We start from the raw sequence: 20,860 nt of genomic DNA, 5'->3' as shown, positions 1-20,860 counted from the left end.
ACAGAGGAAAAATTAACACTAAGGTGTCCCCCAAACAAGCAAGAGTTAAATAAAGTATATTCGAGTACACAAGTACGTAGGTACAAATGCTTGGAAGTGGATTTGCCCTTGATTCTATCATTCGCAATTGGATGAGGGTAGAAAATAAACCACATTTACCTAAGATTTTTTAAAAATGAAAACCATTTTACTGTTGGTCCCCTTCTATATGTACATACAATTAAAAGCAAAAAAATTAGGACATCCAACTCACGCTATGGCTGCCCGCAAGTTTCATTTCGCATTCATGGCACCTGCCGGATTCTACAGAAAGCTTCCGCAGAAGCCTGTATTTCTAGATCAACTACGGTGAAAAAGAACAGCAACAAGTGGCTAGCGACATGCCCAAAGCTCACTTTTCTCATTTTATTTAACCACTGTCACAGTGAAAATAATGTGACTTACATGACTTCATTTTTTCTGAACTAAATCAGGTCACAACGTACGAGGCAGGCGCTAGCTATACGACTAAAACCAGGATAAAGTTTTTAGCAAAATTCCTTTTTATAAACTACCCCTATCCAGTCAGTAAATCTACACAACGTTTTCGTACATCGATCTTAAAACCAAAAAAGTCAGACTTTCTCTAACGTGGTCTTTGTAAATGTTAACTCAGAATTTCTACTTGAGGTTCACATTCCTCGTTTGGTAGCAATAATTTATTAGGAAAATCTGACCCCAGCCCCCAATTTCAACTGAAAGAGAACTGACTGAAAAAAGGCTTATTCTTTCATCCCTCTATTGTTATCTACGGAAACTTTTTTTTTTTTTTTTTATTCTGGAGAGAGACAGAGAGCAGGGGAGGGACAAAAGACGGGGGAGGGACGGGGAGGGGAGGGAGAAGGAGAGGGAGAGGGGGAGAGGGGGAGAGGGGGAGAGGGAGGGAGGGAGGGAGGGGGAGAGGGAGAGAGAGAGAGAGAGAGAGAGAGAGAGAGAGAGAGAGAGAGAGACAATAGAGAGAATATCCCAAGCAGGCTCCGAGCTGTCAGCAGAGCCCACAAACCATGAGATCATGATCTGAGCGGAAATCAAGGGTCAGACACTTAACTGCCTGAGCCACCCAGGTGCCAGTGATGAAACTCTTATCCTTTCATCATGTCACGTTAATAAGTGATACTAACTTACTACCCGTCGTACATCGTTTTTAAAAACATTGGTGGACCTTCCACATGCTGACCTGACCTCTTCCCACCTGCCAGGCACAAACACCTCGGCTAGCAACGGTGGGCCGTTTCAGGGTGTGGTGCTGACCCGTGCGCCAGCAGACTCCTAGCCGCCCGGTCAGAACCTCCATCTGACACCTACCGCTCAACTTCTGCGTCTGCATTTCTGGGGAGCAACCCGGAACTGAACCCCTACCACACAAAGCATCGGGCAAGCAGATCCGTTTCTTTTACAGATCAATGGCCCCCAGGGCTTTGTCCCAACCACAGATTTTACTAATAGTAAACAAGAGACAATTAAAAAGTTGATGACCAACACTGTACTAACACTGAGCCACTCCTAAACAGAGTAACCAAGTGACCAAAACGAAGTCAAGGTACAAGTAAGATCTTAGTTGGAAACCATGGAAAATACTGTCCTGCATTTATCATACGACTTATCCTATTTGATAATACACAGAATTCACAACAAAAGAAAGCTGCCCGCAAAATCTCGTTTTGAGGCCAAAGGTCAAAGTGGCCCCATCTCCCAGTAGCCGGGCAGAGAAACAGTCATAGAAACGTAACAGTACATCTACGTCCGAGATCGGCTAACGACAGCCCTCAAGCCAAATCCGGCCCGAAGCTTGGTTCTGTCGGAAGTTTCACCGGCACACGGCCACGCCTGCTGATGCGGAATGGTCTACGAGGCCTTCTGTGCTAAAACAGCAGAGGTGAGTAATTATGAAGACCGGCTGGGCCGCAACGCCTCAGGTATTTACGATCTCGGCCGTCTCCAGAAGTGATCTGCTCGCTCCCGTGAGGAGGGGACAGGCTCTGCGGCAACACGTGCAAATGCACAAGACAGAAATGCAATCCGATACCGTAAACACGTGGAAATGACAGCGTGTCCTCCGTGAAGGCTGCTGGGTTCAAAGAAGGAGCCAGATGAAAAACCGTGGCCAAATTGTACGAAAAACTCACGGGATGAGAGTAAACTAAGAAGTACAAGTTCCTTGTAAGACTTCCTGTTTGGGCCCAAATTATCTCTTAATAAAGTCCTACCTCTGGTTCTGTTTTTGCTTCTTCTTTGGGTTGAACCACAGGGCTGAGCGGCTTGACCTTGGCTTCCGTCTTCCCCGGTGCGGCCCTGGACCCCGCCCCCGGCCTCGAGGGTGGCGACGTGCTGATGACAGGTTTCACTTGAGCCGAGGCCGTGGAGCAGCGACTGCTGCCCATATCCAAGACGTGCGACGGCGCGATCGGTAGCTCGCGCAGGTTACTGTTCCTGGGAGCGGTGGGCTGCATTTGCTGCATTGGCCTCTTGGTTACGTTCTGAGAAGTTGTGTTCTATCACAAGAAGAAAGAAGTCGAATTATAACTGGATACTTGGGAGAAAGATAAAAAGGCACATCAGTGGATGAAAACATGGTAACAATCATTTTAATTAGTGAGCGAGTTCTCTCTGGGGTGGAGATAGCTTTCCCCGGTGAACACTCGCCTTCGTGCATTAGTGTTCCTGCGCTCTGGGGCAGCACACCATTATGCTGAGGATCAGGACGGTCAAGGCTATCATATTTGCCTACAGACAAGTTCCTCTTTAATGGAAATTACACCAGCTGGCTGTAGCGGTGCCTCAGTGTGGGGACTGACGCTTTTAGCAGAACTGATGGGGCCGACAAAGGATGACTGGCACCACTTTCACTGGGTCCCGGAATTTAAGGCGGCACAAGAAAAAGAGCGAAACGATAAGTCAGCATCCTAAGAAAAACTGCTCTCTGCGTGAGAAACATGCTTGAAAGTTTTATCTGAGGGGAAAGTCTTAGCGATGCTCGTCCCTGGGATTCTTAACAGAGACACGACCCTGGGAGGAGCTTAGAGGTAGGAGCCGGCTGTAGGAGCACTGAGCTCCAAGAACACGCAGGCCAATGTTTACGGGCACGAGGCTAGGGACACAGTCTGCCATTGCTCTAACACAATGAAGTCTAAATTACAATGCATCTTTCCCAAACTCCTTCCTCTTTTCTTTTTTTTTAAAGTTTATTTATTTACTTATCTATCTATCTATCTATCTATCTATCTATCAATGAGGGAAGGGGGTGGGAGGGTGAGAGGAGAGAGGGTCAGAGAGAGGGAGAAAGAGAGAATCCTAAGCAGGCTCCAGGCTGTCACTACAGAGGCCCACCTGAGACTCAAACCCATGAACCACAAGATCATGACCTGAGCCAAAATCAACAGCTGGATGCTCAACCAACTGGGCCACCCAGGTCCCCTTCCTCATTTCTTGTATCGTTAGTCTCAGCGTTACTCTAAGAAAGAAAGATGCAGGTATGAGAAAAACTGAGATTAAAAGTAGCTAGCGACACCCTGGAAGCTCAAGGTCAAAGGGAGAGTACTAAAAGCAAAGCCCAACTATCTGACCTTGGCCCACAATTCTAACCATTAGTCTCTTTATAGAGTTATTTAATGGAGGACAAGGCAATAGCAATGACTACTATCTTTTATTTTTAAAGCAATGCACACTCCATAGCTCCCTTCGGTAAGTGACAGGCCACAGAGCACACCTGCTGAGGGCACCTGAGACTGTGTCCTCACAGATGCACTGATGACCTCCCGCAGTTAAATACAGGCTTCACGAGGATAGGAAACTTGTCTCTTGTCCACTGCTGCCTTCCCAGGAACTCAGATGGTGCCTAGCAAGAGGCTGTCCGCTCAATTCCACCCGAATCCATTTATTTATGCAGAGCACAAGGACGCAGAGACGATACAGCCAACAACAAAAGAAAGCAGCGGTTAAGGCAGAGTGGCCATCGCCCAAAAGTAGGGTTTCCTAACGTTATGTGTCCACTAACGGTATCCACCCCTGTAAGAGTATCTAGGGGCGCCTGGGTGGCTCAGTCGGTTAAGCAGCTGACTTTGGCTCAGGTCATGATCTCCCGGTTCGTGGGTTCGAGCCCCGCGTCGGGCTCTGTGCTGACCGCTCGGAGCCTGGAGCCTGCTTCGGATTCTGTGTCTCCCTCTCTCTCTGCCCCTCCCCTGCTCATGCTGTCTCTATCTCTCAAAAATAAATAAATGTAAAAAAAATAAATAGAGGATCTAGATATACACACATAAGATGATGAAGTAAATAATGTTAATACAGTCTTCCCAGCACAAAAGGGACTTCATTAATTTCTGCAGTCAAGAAAATCAATTTCCTAAGCAGTCTTTTACACACACACTCCCTTCAGAGAAACGTACTACCCATGTTTCAGGAATTAAACCGGAACTGGAAAATATGCCGCCTCACCAGCTCTGCCCCTTAAGTTCCGCCCCTTAAAAGGTGCGCCGGGAAGACAGCCGGAGGCAGCGGGCCACTTACATGCCTGAGGCCCTGGCGCTGGGGACACTGCATCCGAGCACCGCCCGGCTGCGGCTGGGCCGTCTGGATGTGAGGCCGGAACTGCGGCTGCGACATGGGCATCAGCGGCGGCGGAGGGACGGACAGGTGGTGGTGGTGCTGGTGCGGCTGCGGCTGGTGCGGGGGCTGGTGCTGCGGCTGCGGGGGCGGCTGGTGCTGCGGGGGCGGCTGCAGCGGAGGCTGGTGCTGCGGCTGGAGCGGGGGCTGAGGCTGCGGCTGCGGCTGGGGCTGGTGCGGAGGGGGCAGCGGAGGGTGAAGGGGCCCCTTGGTGCGAAAACAAAGGCAGACAACAGTTATAAACGCACTTCCGAGGTACGCTGCAATTCGGCCGTTTCTTTAAAACCCCAACACCAGCAACTTGAAGGGCACTAAAATTTCATCTTAGATTTGTTGACAGAGGTCGTATCAGCTAAAACACGGTAACAAGCCAAAAGCGATCTCTTACACCTTACATTTGCTCTGAGTCCTTCTACCCTCCAAATTCCAGGAATCTAAGGAAACAAGTAAGGATGCTGCCGGCGGCACAGTTTCTAACGCCCACGTACTGGGACCGATAAAGATGCCCCAAAACTAATGACAGCCGGAAGGTGTAATCCTGCAGGGCACTTTCAAATGCTGCAGAGAAAAGTAAGCCGGGAAGAGGGGCTCACACTACTGTGCTAACTGGAACAGCAGCAGCATAGGAGGAGGGCGCGCCGCTGCGGGGACACGGGAGCCACGGGCGCCCCCTGTGGGTGGTGACCTTTCCTAGAGGACGGGATTTCTTCATTTTCTTTGGGAATCATTCTCTCTACTCAAAGAAGTCCCTTTTACTTCTACTCAAAGAAGAAACATTTTATCCCACGTTAACAATCTAAATAATAATCGTTTTCCTTTTTCCACTTTAGGCAGTCTGTGTGTTTCTAGAAGGTTGAGCCAGGTGTACCATCGTGATGGGTCTTTACAGTAAACCTGAAGGACAGGCAGAAAGTACGGGGCAAGCAAGAGCTCCCGGAACTCAAGGGGCCCATGAAGCGTGACCCACAGCAGAGGGCACTCAAATCTTTCAAATAACGGGCAACGGCGACACTCTCCTTCCCCTCGGCGCACAGAATCTTTCTGCTACGCCACTGCAGGAAGGTAAGTGGACAAAGAACTCTACTTCCACTGGAAACCCTTTTAAGAATCCTGCCACGAGGAGCAAAGAGCCTGCCCTAACTTTATCAGCAGTACGGCCTCTCGGAATGTTTTCGTTTCCCCAAAACTGACCATCGCTTTTTCCATTTCTCCGGCCAAGGAGATCAACAATCCTGTCGAGAAAGCCGCGCGTTTCGGATGAGACCCTGGCTCTTTCAACGGGGTCCCCGCGCCCCAGGACGCCGAGGCGCCCCTCCCCCGCATACCTGCAGGCTGGGCTGCGCGTGCGCGGGCAGGAAGGGCTGGCCCGGGCCGGGCAGGAAGGGCTGGCGCGGCGGGATGAAGGGCCGCGTGGCCGCCGAGCCCGGCTGGCTGAAGTGCAGGATCCCCAGCGGCCCCGGCGGCTGCAGCGCTGGCCTCACGGGCCTCTCCCTGGGGAACACGGGCTGCTGGCCCTGCTGGCTGAACGCTGGCCCGGGCTGGGTGAACGGCAGGGGGCTGGGGGCGGGCACGGGGTGCGCGCCGCTGAGGAGCGTGGGGGGCGGCGGCGGCGGCGGGGGGCTGCGCTGCTCCAGGAAGAGATGACTCGGGAACCTCGGTTCGCCTGAAACTGAAGCGCGCGCGGCATCACCCTCTGCTCGCGGGGACCGGGCCCGCCGCGGGGCGACACGCCCGCGTGCCGCCGGACCGTGTGACGGCGAACAAAGGTCACACACGTGGGGGGCACGACCCCAGGGAGAGGGATTCCACGGGCCGGGCCGCGTCCCAGCGCGGCAGGGCTCCGCCACTCCTCTCCGGGGGGCCTCTCACCGCGGATGCCAACGGCGCCCGACGCGACGCGGGCCTCGGGAGGCCGGGCGGACGCGCCGGCCACCAGCCTCTCCCACCCGACGACCCGCCGCTCCGGCCAAGGGCGAAGCCCAAATGCGTCGGGGCTCCTCTCCGCGCGCAACTCCGCCACCGCGCGGCCGCCCCTTACCTCCCAAGAAGAAAGGGTCCCGCTCCTGCGGCGGCGGCGGGGCTCTCCACTGGTCCTGCAGGGGAAGCCGCGGGGGCTGGCTGAAGGTGCTGGGGACCGGCCCGGGCGTGTGCTGCGGGAACTCCGGAGGGCCCTGAGGAACGACGGGACGGCGTGAGAGGAGGGAAAAGAGTGGGCGCCGTCCCCCAGACGGGGGATCCTGCCCTACCCGCAGGCCGACACCAACCGCGGCACCAAAACATCAATTCCCTGTTTTCAGAGCGCTCCAGCAGAACAAGAACATTATTTTTAAGCTTAGAGACACCCGTGCAATTATCGACCCTTCTTGCCCATTAATCCCAAAAGACCCAATGTCTACTTTCGGCGTCCCTGGCATTCATCTTCTCGATCGTACTATAATTTGCTACCTTTTTAACACAACCACAAGCCACACCTATGAAGCTGCTTTATTTCTAAAGAAGAAGAAGAAATTGAATGTGAACCATAATAAACATCAGCAACTTCTGGTGAAACAGGACAACGAGAAAGGTTTAGGAAACCATACTGCTCCACGAGCAATGTCACACAGTCAGACTGCACCCTGGAGAAGACACTCTGGATGAATGAACTCCTCCAGGTTAACATTTTTCAGTAAGTACTTGTCGCCAGAACTCTACATGGAAAAACTAAAAGTACTTCAATTTCCAGTTGGCCTTGTAAGTATTTGTAAAGAGGTTTAAGTTTATTTATTCACTTTTGAGGAAGGGGAGGGGCAGGGAGAGAGGGAGAATCCCAAGCAGGCTCCCTGCGTCAGCACAGAGCCCGACATGAGATCGTGACCTGAGCGGAAATCGGGAATCAGACGCTTAACCGACTGAGCCACCCAGGAGCCCCCGTGGAGATTTTTTTAAAGTACCACATTTGCACTTTTTTTGGTGAGGCATTTCAGGAAAGCCTCACAATTTTTCTTTCACTTCTCCAGAAAGAATTCATTAATTATACATACCATCAAAATAATTTTCATTTAAGAACATCTTGTTCTTTGAAACTCCACCAGTATTTCTCAACTTTTAAAAAAAGTCACACTCCTTCCTCCTAACCTTAAACGTCTAACTCCTTTTCCGTCATTTTATTACTAATACACTCAGTTGCTCTAAATGTGCCATCACATTACTACACTGGAAATATTTTTGCAAACCGCGGTGCCCTTCCTTCTCCCTGTAACCATCTGTGCTGCCCATGACTCCGTGACAACAGCACACAGTGAGCGGAACGGCCTCCGTGAAGAGTTCCAGCTCCAGAAGAGCCCCTTGGGTGCAGATGCGGCCCCTCAGCAGGACTGTCACCACTGGGCAGCTTCTAAGGGAACCGGCCTGGAGAGCCTCGGGGTCCGAGCCAACTCTTGGGGACACCGGGTCCATCCACGTTCTGAGAATCACGCCACAGGTTTAGAGATCAAGCCACAAAACCCGGGCTGGCGCTAGGGCCACCTGCAGGGAGCCGGGGCGCCTGCCGCGTGCTGGGTGCGGGGCAGCAGCGAGGCGGGCCGGGCAGAGGGAGACTTGGGGACGGCCTGGGGAAGTGCCGGGTAGCTGGATTCAGTGTCACTTCTCTTGTATCTCTGGCTGGTCCCGCAGCCCAGGGACAGCCAGGTCAGGAGGCTGGAGAACGGAGTCAAAGCCCAGGGCTGGGTGTGAACCGAGGCTAAGGTCTCGTCTGCTGCCAACCACTGTGGGAGACACGTCGTGCTACTTACCCAGATGCTCAGCCCTTGCGTCTGTGAGCCAGCATTAAAGACAACCCCCCCAGTGACTACCAACTGCAGGGATTCACACGGACTTAAATAAGCCACCTTGGTAAAGCCAATGTGAGCCAGTCAAGCATCGATACCGTATGAACGTCTACTTCAGAGGAAGGACCAATGGGCCCTGGGCCCTGAGCCCACCGGCCACCTTTGTCCCCTGTGGCTTCCATACCGCACACTGGGCTCTGCAGAGCCCCTGACCACTGGAGCTCACGATAGCACAGCACGGTGGCAGCGTGCATCCCATTTCACAGCCAAGGCGACGGAAACTCGGGACACCGTGGTGCCCATGGTGACACCGTTCTGTTGTATTTTTTTTTTAATCAGAGATTTCAATACTCAAGAAAAACAAGTTAAAAACTCCCACAGGATTCATTTTATTCATAACACAACGAAAATGAAGTAGAGGAAGTTTCAACCCACGACACAAATCTTATCAAAATGACTAGAACTGGGGATTTTAAAGACCGTATTTTCCCTGGACTTAGATATGGAAATGACAGCCTACGGCCAACTCGGATTTCTGAGTTCTGGAAACCATCCCATTATACACAAACTTCCATGTGTCGTATTTCATCCATCTCTATGGAAAACGCTCACTCTATGCTTCTGTCTCCGCCAGAGTGCAAAATCTCTACGGAAAGGCTTCTCCTGTAAGCTACCCTCGGTGTAGAAACTTGGTTCTCTCCTGCCCTACTTCACACTCTCGCCAGCTGCCGGTCCCGTGCACGGCCCGTGGAGGGACCCCTGCCCCCCGGGCTCCACAGACCACTGAGTATTGCTAGATGAGAGCTGGGATCGCCGAATGTGCGGATTTAACTGTGACTGGCCTATCAACGTCCCTCAGCAGTTTCTCACCTGCTCCTGCTCTGCAGCTCCCACTGCCCAGGGGCCTCCGCCACCTTTGTCTCCCCTCCCTCCACCCTCACATCCCCGTTCTCCGTACCTCCCATCAGTTAAGGTGTCTCCTACCCTGGGCGCACACGGACTCCCAATCCGCGCCCCCTGCCATGCTCCTTGCGGTCCTTTGTGTCCGATCCGCTTCCGTTCCCCTTCATCTACACCGAATATTCCAGTAGGAATGACGTGCTTGCTGCTAATTTTCGCTCTAACACGACATTTGTCACATTTTTCACTTAAAAAAGAGGAACAGGGGTCCTGGGTGGCTCAGTTGTTAAGCGTCCAACTTTGGCTCAAGTCACGATCTCACAGCTCATGAGTTCAAGCCCCGTGTAGGGCTCTGTGCTGACAGCTCGGAGCCTGGAGCCTGCTTTGGATCCTGTGTCTCCCTCCCTCTCTGCTCATGCTCATGCTCTGTCTCTCAAAGGTGAATAAACGTTTAAAAAACAATTTAAATAGAAGGAAGGTAATAATGAAGATTAGATCAGAAATAAATGAAATAGAAACTAAAAAAAAAAAAATACAAGAGATCAATGAAATCAGGAGCTGGTTCTTTGAAAAAAAACAACATTAATAAACCTTTAACCAGACTCGTAAGGAAAAATAAAAAAAGGCAGAAAGGACTCAAACAAAACCAGAAATAAAAGAGGAATAGGGTGCCTAGGTGCCTCAGTCAGTTAAGTGTCCAGTTTCAGCTCAGGTCATGATCTCACAGCTTGTGAGATCCAGCCCCACGTCGGGCTCTGTGCGTACAGCTCAGAGCCTGGAGCCTGCTTGGGATCCTGTGTCTCCCTCCCTCTCCGTCCCTCCCCTGCTCATACACATTCTCTCTCTCTCTCTCTCTCTCTCTCAAAAATAAACATTAACAAAATTTAAAAAAAAAAAAAAAAAAGGAAGAGCATGCTAAATTATAACCAAGGTTGGAAGTATTACACCACTGATCGTTGACAGGCTTTCATCCTGAACTAAGGTCAGCAAACATCTGGGCCCCTAACTCACTGGCTGTGTCAGTCACTCCTAGGTTAACAAGCTGACCAAAAAAGCACAGACACAGGGAGACAGTGTCGGAAAGGCCAGAAAGAATACGGTGTACTTTCTGAGAAAGCGGGGCGTCCTCTGGGGCTCCTTCCCCTTAGCCCTGAGTCCTGTGCTGAGTTCAGAGCTGGAAAGCAGCGGCACTCACTGTGAGAACTTTCTCTGAGCTCAGAACTGCGTCACCAGTCCCAGCACGGGTAAAGCCAAGTCTCAGCCGGCCAGTGTTCGGAACCTCTCCCAGAGAGCACTGCCCTCTCCTACATCAGGCAAGCCCACTGCCACCCCATCCCAGCAGGACCCGGTCCCCCAGCGTCTACTTCTGCATCATCCACTCCTCAAAGGCCGGACGCGGCCCAGATACAGGAGGAAGCCTCGGGGGACTGCTTCTGAAGCTGGCGTCCCTCACCCGGCTGCGTGCAGACCAGCGACCACGTCTCCTCGCCTTCCGTCCTGATTTTACTCACAACCAGGAGAAGAGGAGAGAGGTTCCTGACTTTTCCGTCCCACAAACGTGGCTGTCTCCGTTACTTCGTTTGCGAAGCCCTGATACTTAGTGCCACTTTTCTCACTGGGCTCACATCATGCCAGGCTTACTGACAGCTGGAAAGCACTCGGTTTCTTCGGAAACCAGTCACAAGCAATAAATTCCATGACTGTGTCTTACTGCCCCACGGCTGTCCCCCGCTGCTGCAGCGGCTCCCAGCAGTGCCGCACGTGCGGCAGCCCAACGAGGCTCTGCACAGCCTCTCCTCCTTCCGTTAGAGAGTTCATTTCAAGTCCTCCAGAGGACAGCTTTTCTCATTACAGATAAGGCAAAACGTAACTGGAAAAGCAGACTGGCACCCCCCCCCCCCCGTTATACGAGCGGAAGGTCTGCTAACCCGCGATTTTGACTTTGCCACGAGTTGAGATGGGGAAAGTATTCTCAACCCCCTTCGTCCATTTGTAAAAGGAAAGTGAATTGCGAGAATGAACTCAAAGAGAAACTGATGTGCTTAGTTTTCAATAAAAATTTCAAGCTGCCTGAGAACTAGGTACGTTCCTGGGAGATTATTTTAAATATTCATATTCTAAAGACACTTCTGGTATTAAACTGAAAATACAGCGGAATCCTAAGTCTTGCCCCTTTGGAATCTTAATATCGTGACGTTCATCTCTTCCCAGACCTTTTCTTCCACCAATTAGCCACGTGCTTGCGGCGTAACCTCCGACAGACACGGGCGCTCAAATGTTGGCGATATCGAACGAGGCCCCCCAGATTCTTTCTTCATCAGTCGTACTGAGCCAGAACTTTAGTCCACCTTCCAGCTGGTCTCTCTCGGAAAGGCGCTAACTAATAGAGGCCGGCCGGGCGGAGGGCAGTGCCGGCGGGTCGGGCTCCCTACTGCGCCCTCCAGCCCTCCCACCACCTAGCAGGCCTCTCAGGGCTCCGTCTTCTCACCTGCAGAAGGCAGGGATACCGACGGTGCCCGTTTCTCATGGGAGAAGATGAAAGAACGTGTTCGAAGTCCTTACGACAGTACCCAGCAAATAACAAAAGTTCACAGTGCTTGCCACCGTTGTCACTTTTACATGACATTTTTGTAGACAGCACTCCACTCTGTAAACGTAACACAGAGCTGCTGACAAGTGACAGGGCTCCTTATATCCTGCAAGACAGAGCAGCACAGGCCCCCTTCCTGCACTCTCACCCCAGAGTCTCAGCGGAAGCCTTCACAGATGAGGCGTCACCACATCCTGGCCACTCCACCTCCGGCCGCAAACCCGCTCCCCTCCTCCCTGCTTCAGCCGGCGGGCCGGTGAGGGGCGAGACCACGGTCCATCATATTCACCTATGTGTTTTCCCACTCGGCACAGAGCCTGTACAGAGACGCTGACGGATATTTAATAAATGAATCGACTGCCTATTCCAGCCAGCAAGGGAATCCAGCCCCACGTGCTAATCTAAAATGCTACAGCGGGCTGGGCCGCCTAAGTGGCTCAGTGGGTTGAGCGTCCGACTCTGGATTTCAGCTCAGGTCATGATCGCACGGTTATGGGATCAAGCCTAGCATCGGGCTCCGTGCTGATGGTGTGGAGCCTGCTTGGGCCTCTCTCTCTGAAGATAATCATTTAAAAATAAATGAAATAGGGGCGTCTGAGTGGCTCAGTCGGTCGAGCATCCAACTTTGGCGCAGGTCATGATCCTGCGGTCCGTGGGTTCGTGCCCCTCGCGTCGGGCTCTGTGCTGACAGCTCGGAGCCTGGAGCCTGCTTCAGATTCTGTGTCTCCCTCCCTCTCCTCTCTGCCCCTCCCCTGCTCACACTCTGTCTCTCTCAAAAATAAACATTAAAAAACAATTTAAGAACAAACTAAAATACCACGGGGGTTAAGCCCTGACTGCCCACAAAGCCCACAGACAGTGGATGGCCGAACGCTAGGAAGGGCGTGATGGAGGTTGGAATAGACCAAGCTGGACCGTGGGCAGTGAGCCGAGGCTCTGGGCTGAGCAGACTGAGAACAGAGCGCACCGGGACCAAAGAGAAGCCAACATCAACAGAACCCGGTCCTCTGACTTAAGTGTAGGACAAAAATCATCTCAACTTGCATTGCCGAGGTGTGGACCAGACAGGGAGCGTGGGATGAGCATGGACTGTTCTCCGACCTGCAACCGCCCCCCAATGTTTAGAGAGTACACTTGTTCTCTGAAGGATGGACACTCGATGGGCAGTTTGTGGGATGCACTTCCAACATTGCTGCTAAGGAGCACAGCCCAGGCCTGTTTTTTTCTTCTTGGCTCTGGACCCAACTGAGGAGTCACACACCTGTAAGATGCAGGACACATCTATAAACCACACGGACACAGGATGACCGGAGTAAGATGGGGGGGGGGGGGGGGGGAGGGGGGGGAGGAGGTCCTGCTTCACTTCTGCTCGTTTTTGCGTTTCATTATTGCAAAGTAGCACTTAGCAACAATCGCGCACCACACACACGACAACAAGGCATTTTTCCAGGGTCCATCCTAAAGTAAACAGATCAACAAGTCGGAACGGTACGTAAGCAGGAAATGCTCATAACAGCAAGACACGGCAGAGGCGAGCGTAGAAGCAAAATGCGGATAGGAAAAAATCCAAAGTCATTTGTAAAATATAAACAATGTAAACCAAAGAATATATACTATAAAAATAAATGACGTCCAGAACTTGAGGTGTGGCTAGGTCCATATCCCAAATCTGCCTAAGCTCTGAAAAGAAGGACAGAAATCAGTAAGAAAAAGTGAGTGTAATTATCTTATTATCTTGGCAATGTTGCAGGACCATGGATGCTAGTGAAACATGAAACCTAACCCCGTAGTTATGATGGTGTTTGGCTTTATATAAACATGAGCCACCTCCCGCCCCAATGAGGACAGACCCCTGATGCCCACCGTCCGTGCCCACATGTTCCCGAGCAGCAGTCAGACTACATTTCACAGTCGGTCCTGCAAGGCAGTGAGGCTGGCGGCGTGACCAAGGTTCAGCAAACGGCACGTGACCGGAAGTGAAGCAGGCCGGTCCCAGACCCGGCCAGTTACACAGGAGTAACTCCCGGTTCGCCCTCTCCCCACCTGACGAGGGGGTCTTGCGGGGCCCAGAGGAGGCAGCCCCGGGGGCAAGGGGAGTGAGAAGTGAACTCTGCAGCGCCGAGCCACCGAGGGCTCGGGACCGCTCAGTCCGTCACCCACCCCAGCCGGTCCTCCTGTGCCGGACGCTCTGGGGCCGCCGCCAGGATCTTTTATGTGCGGGTGCCACGGGCCCCGGCCGTTGCTATCCTGGCCGATGGGCGCTGTCCCTCCAGGCCTGCCCGTGCAGCCCACGGCCCTCTGCCCCAGGGCAGACGACTCGGAGGTAGGGCTTCTGCTCCAGAGCCCTCCCCCTCAGGCTCAGGCCAGGGCAAGAGCCTTTCCCTGAAAGCACACCGCAGCCCAGTCCCACCCCCTTCCTACCTGGCGTCCCCGGCACCCGAACCCCCATCTTGGGCTCTGCTCCCGCTGACCCAAGGCTCCAGCCCACACTACTGCCGCCAGCTGACTCACAGAGCTCCTCTACCTTCTCATTCGCTCCCTGTAACGCGTGACAAGGCACGGGGTCTGCTGACAGAAATCCCGAGCATTTAAGTATCTCGCGCACAGTCCAAGGTTAGAAAGTGGCAGAGCCCGGACTGACTCCCGGGTCACCGGCCCCCCCACAGCACATCCACTCACCCACTGTGCTCATGATGAACAGGAAACGGTGGGGAGTAACTTCACTTCCCTTGGTCTGTCTCGGTGTTTTATTATCACATATGTACATGTAATTGTGTGAGAGAGTGTGTGAGTGCTTTGGAAGTCAAGAAAACCAATAAATACTAAATCAAGTCTAAAGTCAGACAGCCAAGGAAATTCCATGGCTGCCTGAACAGGTAAAAGAAATTAGCAGTTCTTATCTGACCAGCCTATGAGAAATTGATAAAGGAAGCAGGACCAGAGATGCTATCTACAATGCAGAAGAAAGAGCTGACTCAAGATGAGTAAGCAAGGGAAATTTCTGGCTTTGGCAGTTTGTCCAAAAGAGTAAGAATGGAAACAGAGGGTTTTTGCAGGTGTAACCTTGAAACCATAGGTGACACCTGCAAGGTGTGATAAGCTAGGGCAGCCAGGTGGAGGGCAGCGAGTGCCAGGGATGACCGACTACGGCAGGCCACGTGCAGGCCGAAAGACACCAGGAGCACACGCTGAGCGGTGCGGCTGAAGGAGGCCGGCACGGGGAAGAGAGAGCTTTACTGGTACCTGCATCAGACCCTACCAGAAAGCAGCCCACCTCCGAGATGCCAAAGCCTGCGTGAGGGCCAGATGGCAGGAAGATTAGAGAAAAGGAGCAGACACTGCAAGACAGATTATTCAAAAAGAAAGTCCACGGCTGGTCCATGAAATAAACCAGAGTGACAACGGTTACTTCTCTGGAGAGACCAGATCCTGGTGGACACAAGGGCGAAACCATCTGGGGAAGACACGTGGGCCTCTCCTCCCCTCCACGTGCCTCAACGGGTAACAGAACCGGAGGGCCTGAATGCTTACGTGAAGTTTAAAACTTTAACGCTTTAAGATCGTAAAATCTTCTGACTGTTATCAGTACTGGCTTTCCGAAACAGAAATTTAACAACCAGCAGGCATCTTCAAGCTCACAATGCCATTTTCCTCACTGGTTTTGATTCCATTTTGAACGTGGATGGCACTTCCTTTCCCTACACTGACACAACTTAAATTCTGGCCAGAAGTTTCAGCCACATGGAAAAGATTGCTAATTGCCTACCTACTTTAGATTCTCACTTCTTCCTGAGTGACACAGGGGCAACACTGCCCACCTAAAACCCTGAACTTGTCACAGTGGGCCGGGGGCTCTCGGGAGGCTCACTGGGGGCTGCCTCAGCGGGCACGCACCTTTTGTCCCTCCCTCCTCCTCTTTTGGCCTGCGATTTGAGTAGGAAAAACACAGGTCCCTGATAACACCACAGAACTGCTATCCCAACCCAGAACTTGTTCATTTTTACGCAAAAACACGCCACTTGGTTTAAGTCATCGTTCAAAGAATTTTGTTATGTGCAGCCTCATTCGCATCCTGACTCACCAAGTCAACGTCGTGTCTTCTGCAAACACGGTGCCAGGAAACGGGCAGAACAAGTGACTTTTCCTTTAAGGGGTGAGGACACTCAGGTTTACGGAGCCAGAGCGGACTGGCCCAAGTTACACTGCCCCCGCACAGCTCAGGACGAAAATGCACATTTTCAGATTCTCGCTTTTATTATAAAGTGCTCTTTCTGCTGTCACACACTGCCGCTGGGACCAGCGTGTCTTCAGCAAGCCACGGCTCCAGTGTGGCATTCACCACGTCAGAGGCTCTCCTGATGCGAGCATTCATTGAAGAACTTGTAGCGTTTCACGGGTATAAAGGATAATAAATTACCAATTCCCTCCACCAAATGCACAATTATTTTAAGACTGTTAGTGAGCTGCGAACACCTCACTTAACAGAACTTTCAGCACTAATTCTCCTGCCTTTTGAAAGAAAAGGCTACCTTAATCCTCTCGGCTAATTGCTCTATTTTGCTTTTCTTTCTATCCCTTTAAGAGTCTCAGGTAAAACATTATCATTCTTTCTCATAGAATTCTTACACAAACTGCACTCTGGCATGTTCCGCATCTCTTGTTAATTACATGATGTTATCTGTGTTAATCCTACTCAAGAAGGACTGACAACTTCAACCACAAAAAAAAAAAAAAAAAAGAGCACTCTGCATAAATTGCTTAGCCCAAAGTTAATCGTATAATGCGGAAAAGAAAGAGGTTCTAACAGCTATTGTAGGACTTATCAGCTTCCCTAACAGGGTCAGTCAGTATATTTTAATAAGACTAATTAAATACCTTAACAATGTCATTGAAACTTCATGAATCTTTCAATGAATTACAACCTTCCTTTGCAGCATGTTTTCATTTATCAAGCTCACTTAAAATGCAAAGAACCATATAAGAAACCAACAGACGCTGAAGAACGACTCTCAGCTAATTCTCATTCAATGTGGGTCAAACGCAGAGAATACAGACCACTAGTGACCCCTCGCATAATTAAAATTATACCCTCTATCACAATATTAATCCTCTTACCTCAGTGCTTTCCACAGATCTTTCTTCTTTCAGGTTGTGCCTCGTTTAATACCTACATTCATTTTCTTAAAAGGCGTTTTTGTGTTTAGAGGTGCTTTCTAAACATCTGAAGAAGCGTGTGCCCAGGGTCAGCACTGCTCCCCACGCGGACTTGAACACATGAAGACAGCGTGCTGGCTCCAGCAGAGAAACTAGAGCATGCACTACAAACCAGGACACCTTTAACTCAGTACAAAGTCCTGCTTCTGATGAACAGACTAGAGACTGTGTACCCACCTTAGTCATACGTTGGAAAGCCGTAACTTTATCCCTGTCCCTTGCCCCTCCCGTTCTTCCCAAACACCCCACGCAAGCACAGTGCCTGCTCCCCCACAGCAGTGTCGTGACACTCGCATCTTAAACACAGCTCGGATCCACTTTAGCAGATCCAATCGTTTTTATCCAGTTTACTGACATGCGTTTTAATATTTTGCGAGGAAGGGAGAGGCACACCACGACTGAGACTCCGACTGCCTTGGTTGCCACCCTACTTCTTGTGCCCAAAAAGACTCAGTTCCCCCATCTGTAAAGCGGAAAAAGGATACCTCCCTATGGTTGTTGAACACAAGCTCTGAGCAAAATCTGGAACACAGTAATCACTCAGTAATTTCTTTTTTTTATTTCCCAATGAACTTCAACAGCACGTGCTCCAGGGAGATGTGTTTCCTCACTCAAAAAAAAAAGTCGGGGCGCCTGGGTGGCTCTGTTGACTGAGTATCTGACTTCAGCTCAGGTCATGATCTCACGGTTCGTGAGTTCGAGCCCCGCGTCGGGCTCTGTGCTGACAGTTCGGAGCCCGGAGCCTGATTCAGATTCTGTGTCTCCCTCTCTCTCTGCCCCTCTCCTGCTTGTGCTCTGTCTCTGTCTCTCAAAAATGAATAAATGTAAAAAAAAAAAAAAAAAAAAATAGGGGAAAAAAAAGCGAGTTAAAAAGCAGAAGAGCAGCATCAGCTCTGCCAACTGCAAATGCGGTCTGTGCGCAAGTCCTCCTCCGCGAGCGCACCTCCCACGCGGGCCATCACTCCCATCTCCCACCAGGGAATGACAACCGTGTTCACACAAAACACTAGACACAAACGTTTATACCGACTCTCTTCGTGAGAGCCAGAGACTAGCAATAATCCAAATGTCGAAGGGATAAACGGACTGTGGTACATCCATTCAGTGGAATAATACCTACCAATTAAAAAAGACAAATCCCTTACAGGTGCAATCTCAAGAGCACTGTGGCGAGGGAAAGCAGCCAGACTCAAAGCAAACATCCCACAGGAGTCCACTCACAGGACATGATTTCAATGAAAGAGAACGTGGCGGTTGCCGGGGGGCTCGGCGGGGAAAGGCGTGACCACAGAAGGGGCAGCACGAGGAAGCCCTCTGAGCGGCAGGACTGCGCGCGCGCGCGCTCTCTCTCTCTCTCTCTCTCTCTCTCTCTCTCAACTGTGGTGAGCACACAACTGAATGCGCTTACAAAAACTCACCAGCTTGCGCATCAAAAGGAAAAGGACTAAACTGTAAAAATTTTTTAAAACTCTAACTTTTGGGAAGAAATGCTTTCAGGTCCTTTATAATAAAATAGGGCCTCTTTCAAAGTGTATCTTAAAAATGCATTTCAACAACTGGAGCACCTGGGTGGCTCAGTCAGTTAAGCATCCGACTTGATCTCAGCTCGGGTCACAATCTCACGGTTGCGAGTTCAAGCCCCGCATCGGGCTCTGAGCTGACAGCACGGGGCCTGCTTGGGACCCTCTATCCCTCTCTCTCTGCCCCTCCCCCACTCATGTATGCATAAGCTCTCGCTCTCAAAATAAATGAACATTTAAACAAATGCATTTCAACAGAACTATAGGTCTTCAAAGACTCAGGGAAAACAAATATTTAAAATAAAAACCGGTGTGCTTTGTAGGACACGTCGATAAAAACAGGCCATAAAGATTTTCTTGGCACACGTAGGAGGTTCTAAGACTGAAAATTTGTGTTCTTGTCAACAACACATTGGCCACATTACCACTCTACAGACTGGCAAACCGCACTCCGTTTAAGTCTACTATTTATGAAAGGGTGTGGGAAAGGTTTTCATTTCAACGTGGACGGTTTTAACCTGGCCGAAAACTCAACAAAACCGTGTAGCAAACGCTTTCACAATGTGGCTTACTGGCTCGCTTAACTGTACGAGAAACCCACTTCCTATGACTTGAGCAAGTGCTCCCAGGTCTCTGAGGTCTCTCTGTGCGGACCCCCACCCACCCTCTCTCTGCCCAGCACGCAGCGTATGCCGGCAGGACAGCGAGTCGACGGGGTGCAGGATCTCATCGCCGCCATACTTAATGGCTGTTACCGTGGTGTTTAGCTGTTCCTCCTACTGCTGCAGATGGGAATTCATTGATATGATTAAATTTGATGGTATGATAATGTATGGTAATCACGATTAATCAGAAACCCACCAGCAAACGGAGGATGTTGGGTATTATGTCACCTGCATTTTAAACTGCATTCTCTCCTTGCGAGCCTGACGACATTTGACAGCTGGAAGGCTCCCATCCCACACTCGCCTGCTACTACTCATAGATCTGATAAGAGAAAATGCCCATCATTCCTTCCCGATCTTAAGTGCTAATAATTACACGGCATTGCAGGCAAGTTGTAAAAACAGTTAGGGGTTCAAAAGAAAGACTGGAATCAAGTCTAGATTCACATCTGCAAGGGCTCTAATCAGAGAGAAATGGAATTGGAGGCAGCAGTCTCCTCAAACATGATTTGCATGAAATGCCATATAAGACACATCCAGGACGTTGTCAATCAGCAGCACCTGATACCACACGCGTGCTCCACGGGCACAGAGCTCCCCGGGACCTACCTGCGCGGCACTGTCACTGCACAGTAAGCACAGATGGAAATCAAAACCTAAAAACGAACGTGATTGCTCAGAAGACTACTTGAAACTCATGAGCAGTCTTTTTTTTAAACATAATATTTAGTTTTAATTCACACTAGAGTCCCTGAGAAATTATTCAGCAGCCAAAGCACTTGGTATTGAAGTGGCCACCCTGAAATACCAGCATTCACCCAGTACATCGATTCAGAATCAATGACTGAATAGGTGTTTAAAACCCCCTCGGTCAAGAATCTTTACAACGTGCGTCACTCGGGGTTTAGCCATACGCTTAAAAACAGCAATTGCGCGGACACCTAAAACAAATTAGGTCAGCAAAATCTCAAAGCGACACTTTAAAAGATTATCAACCGACATTCCAGTGTTACTTTTCTAAGTGGGCAAACATTAAAAACAATAAACATCACTTCGAGGATAAATACGTAACTGGACAATATGGTTATGGGCCAAGAAAAGACTCCAAACTTTCCATCAGTGACAAAAACGTCAGCCTTCGTGGAAAGGGACACCAATCAGACTAACAAGTAAAACAAAGAGCCTTTGAAAACGAGCACAGAATTCACAGACACAAAGACAGGCGCTCACCCGCAGGGCGGTGCACCAGCGTCCCGACCCCACCGCCCCACCAACACCACGAAAGGAAACCACGACCGTCTGTGGGGCAACACTCGAGCCTTCACACAAGTGAAAATGCTTCACGAGAGGAGACGGAAGGTAGGCGGCTGGGCGGCAAGACCAGATGGAGCACGAGAGCTGGGCGGAGTGAGGGACGGCCAGCGGCGGCTCCTATGCCCATCAGCTCCTGTGAGTGGCCACTGCTCCGATGGCCGAGACGCATTTTACACGTGGCAGAGTCACATCGTGGGACAAAAATGAGGA

The 20,860-nt window shown here is 50.8% G+C and overlaps 1 protein-coding gene across 16 annotated transcripts in view; it reads right to left on the bottom strand.

Moving 5' to 3' along the window:
* The window catches only part of RBM33 (RNA binding motif protein 33), a 139,101-nt gene that overhangs the window by 38,883 nt on the left and 79,358 nt on the right, over positions 1-20,860 (bottom strand). For all 16 annotated transcript variants that reach the window (XM_045053288.1, XM_023250789.2, XM_045053285.1 and 13 more), the window contains 4 exons: positions 6,677-6,809; positions 5,964-6,307; positions 4,543-4,845; positions 2,247-2,531 (listed from right to left, as the gene is read on the bottom strand). In XM_045053288.1, coding sequence (XP_044909223.1) covers positions 2,247-2,531; positions 4,543-4,845; positions 5,964-6,307; positions 6,677-6,809 — 1,065 coding nt within the window. The remainder of the gene's footprint in view (positions 1-2,246; positions 2,532-4,542; positions 4,846-5,963; positions 6,308-6,676; positions 6,810-20,860) is intronic.

This window comes from Felis catus, chromosome A2 (genome assembly GCF_018350175.1).
Source record: "Felis catus isolate Fca126 chromosome A2, F.catus_Fca126_mat1.0, whole genome shotgun sequence".
In the NCBI taxonomy this organism is placed as follows: Eukaryota; Metazoa; Chordata; class Mammalia; order Carnivora; family Felidae; genus Felis; species Felis catus.
This window is presented reverse-complemented; position numbering and strand designations above follow the sequence as displayed.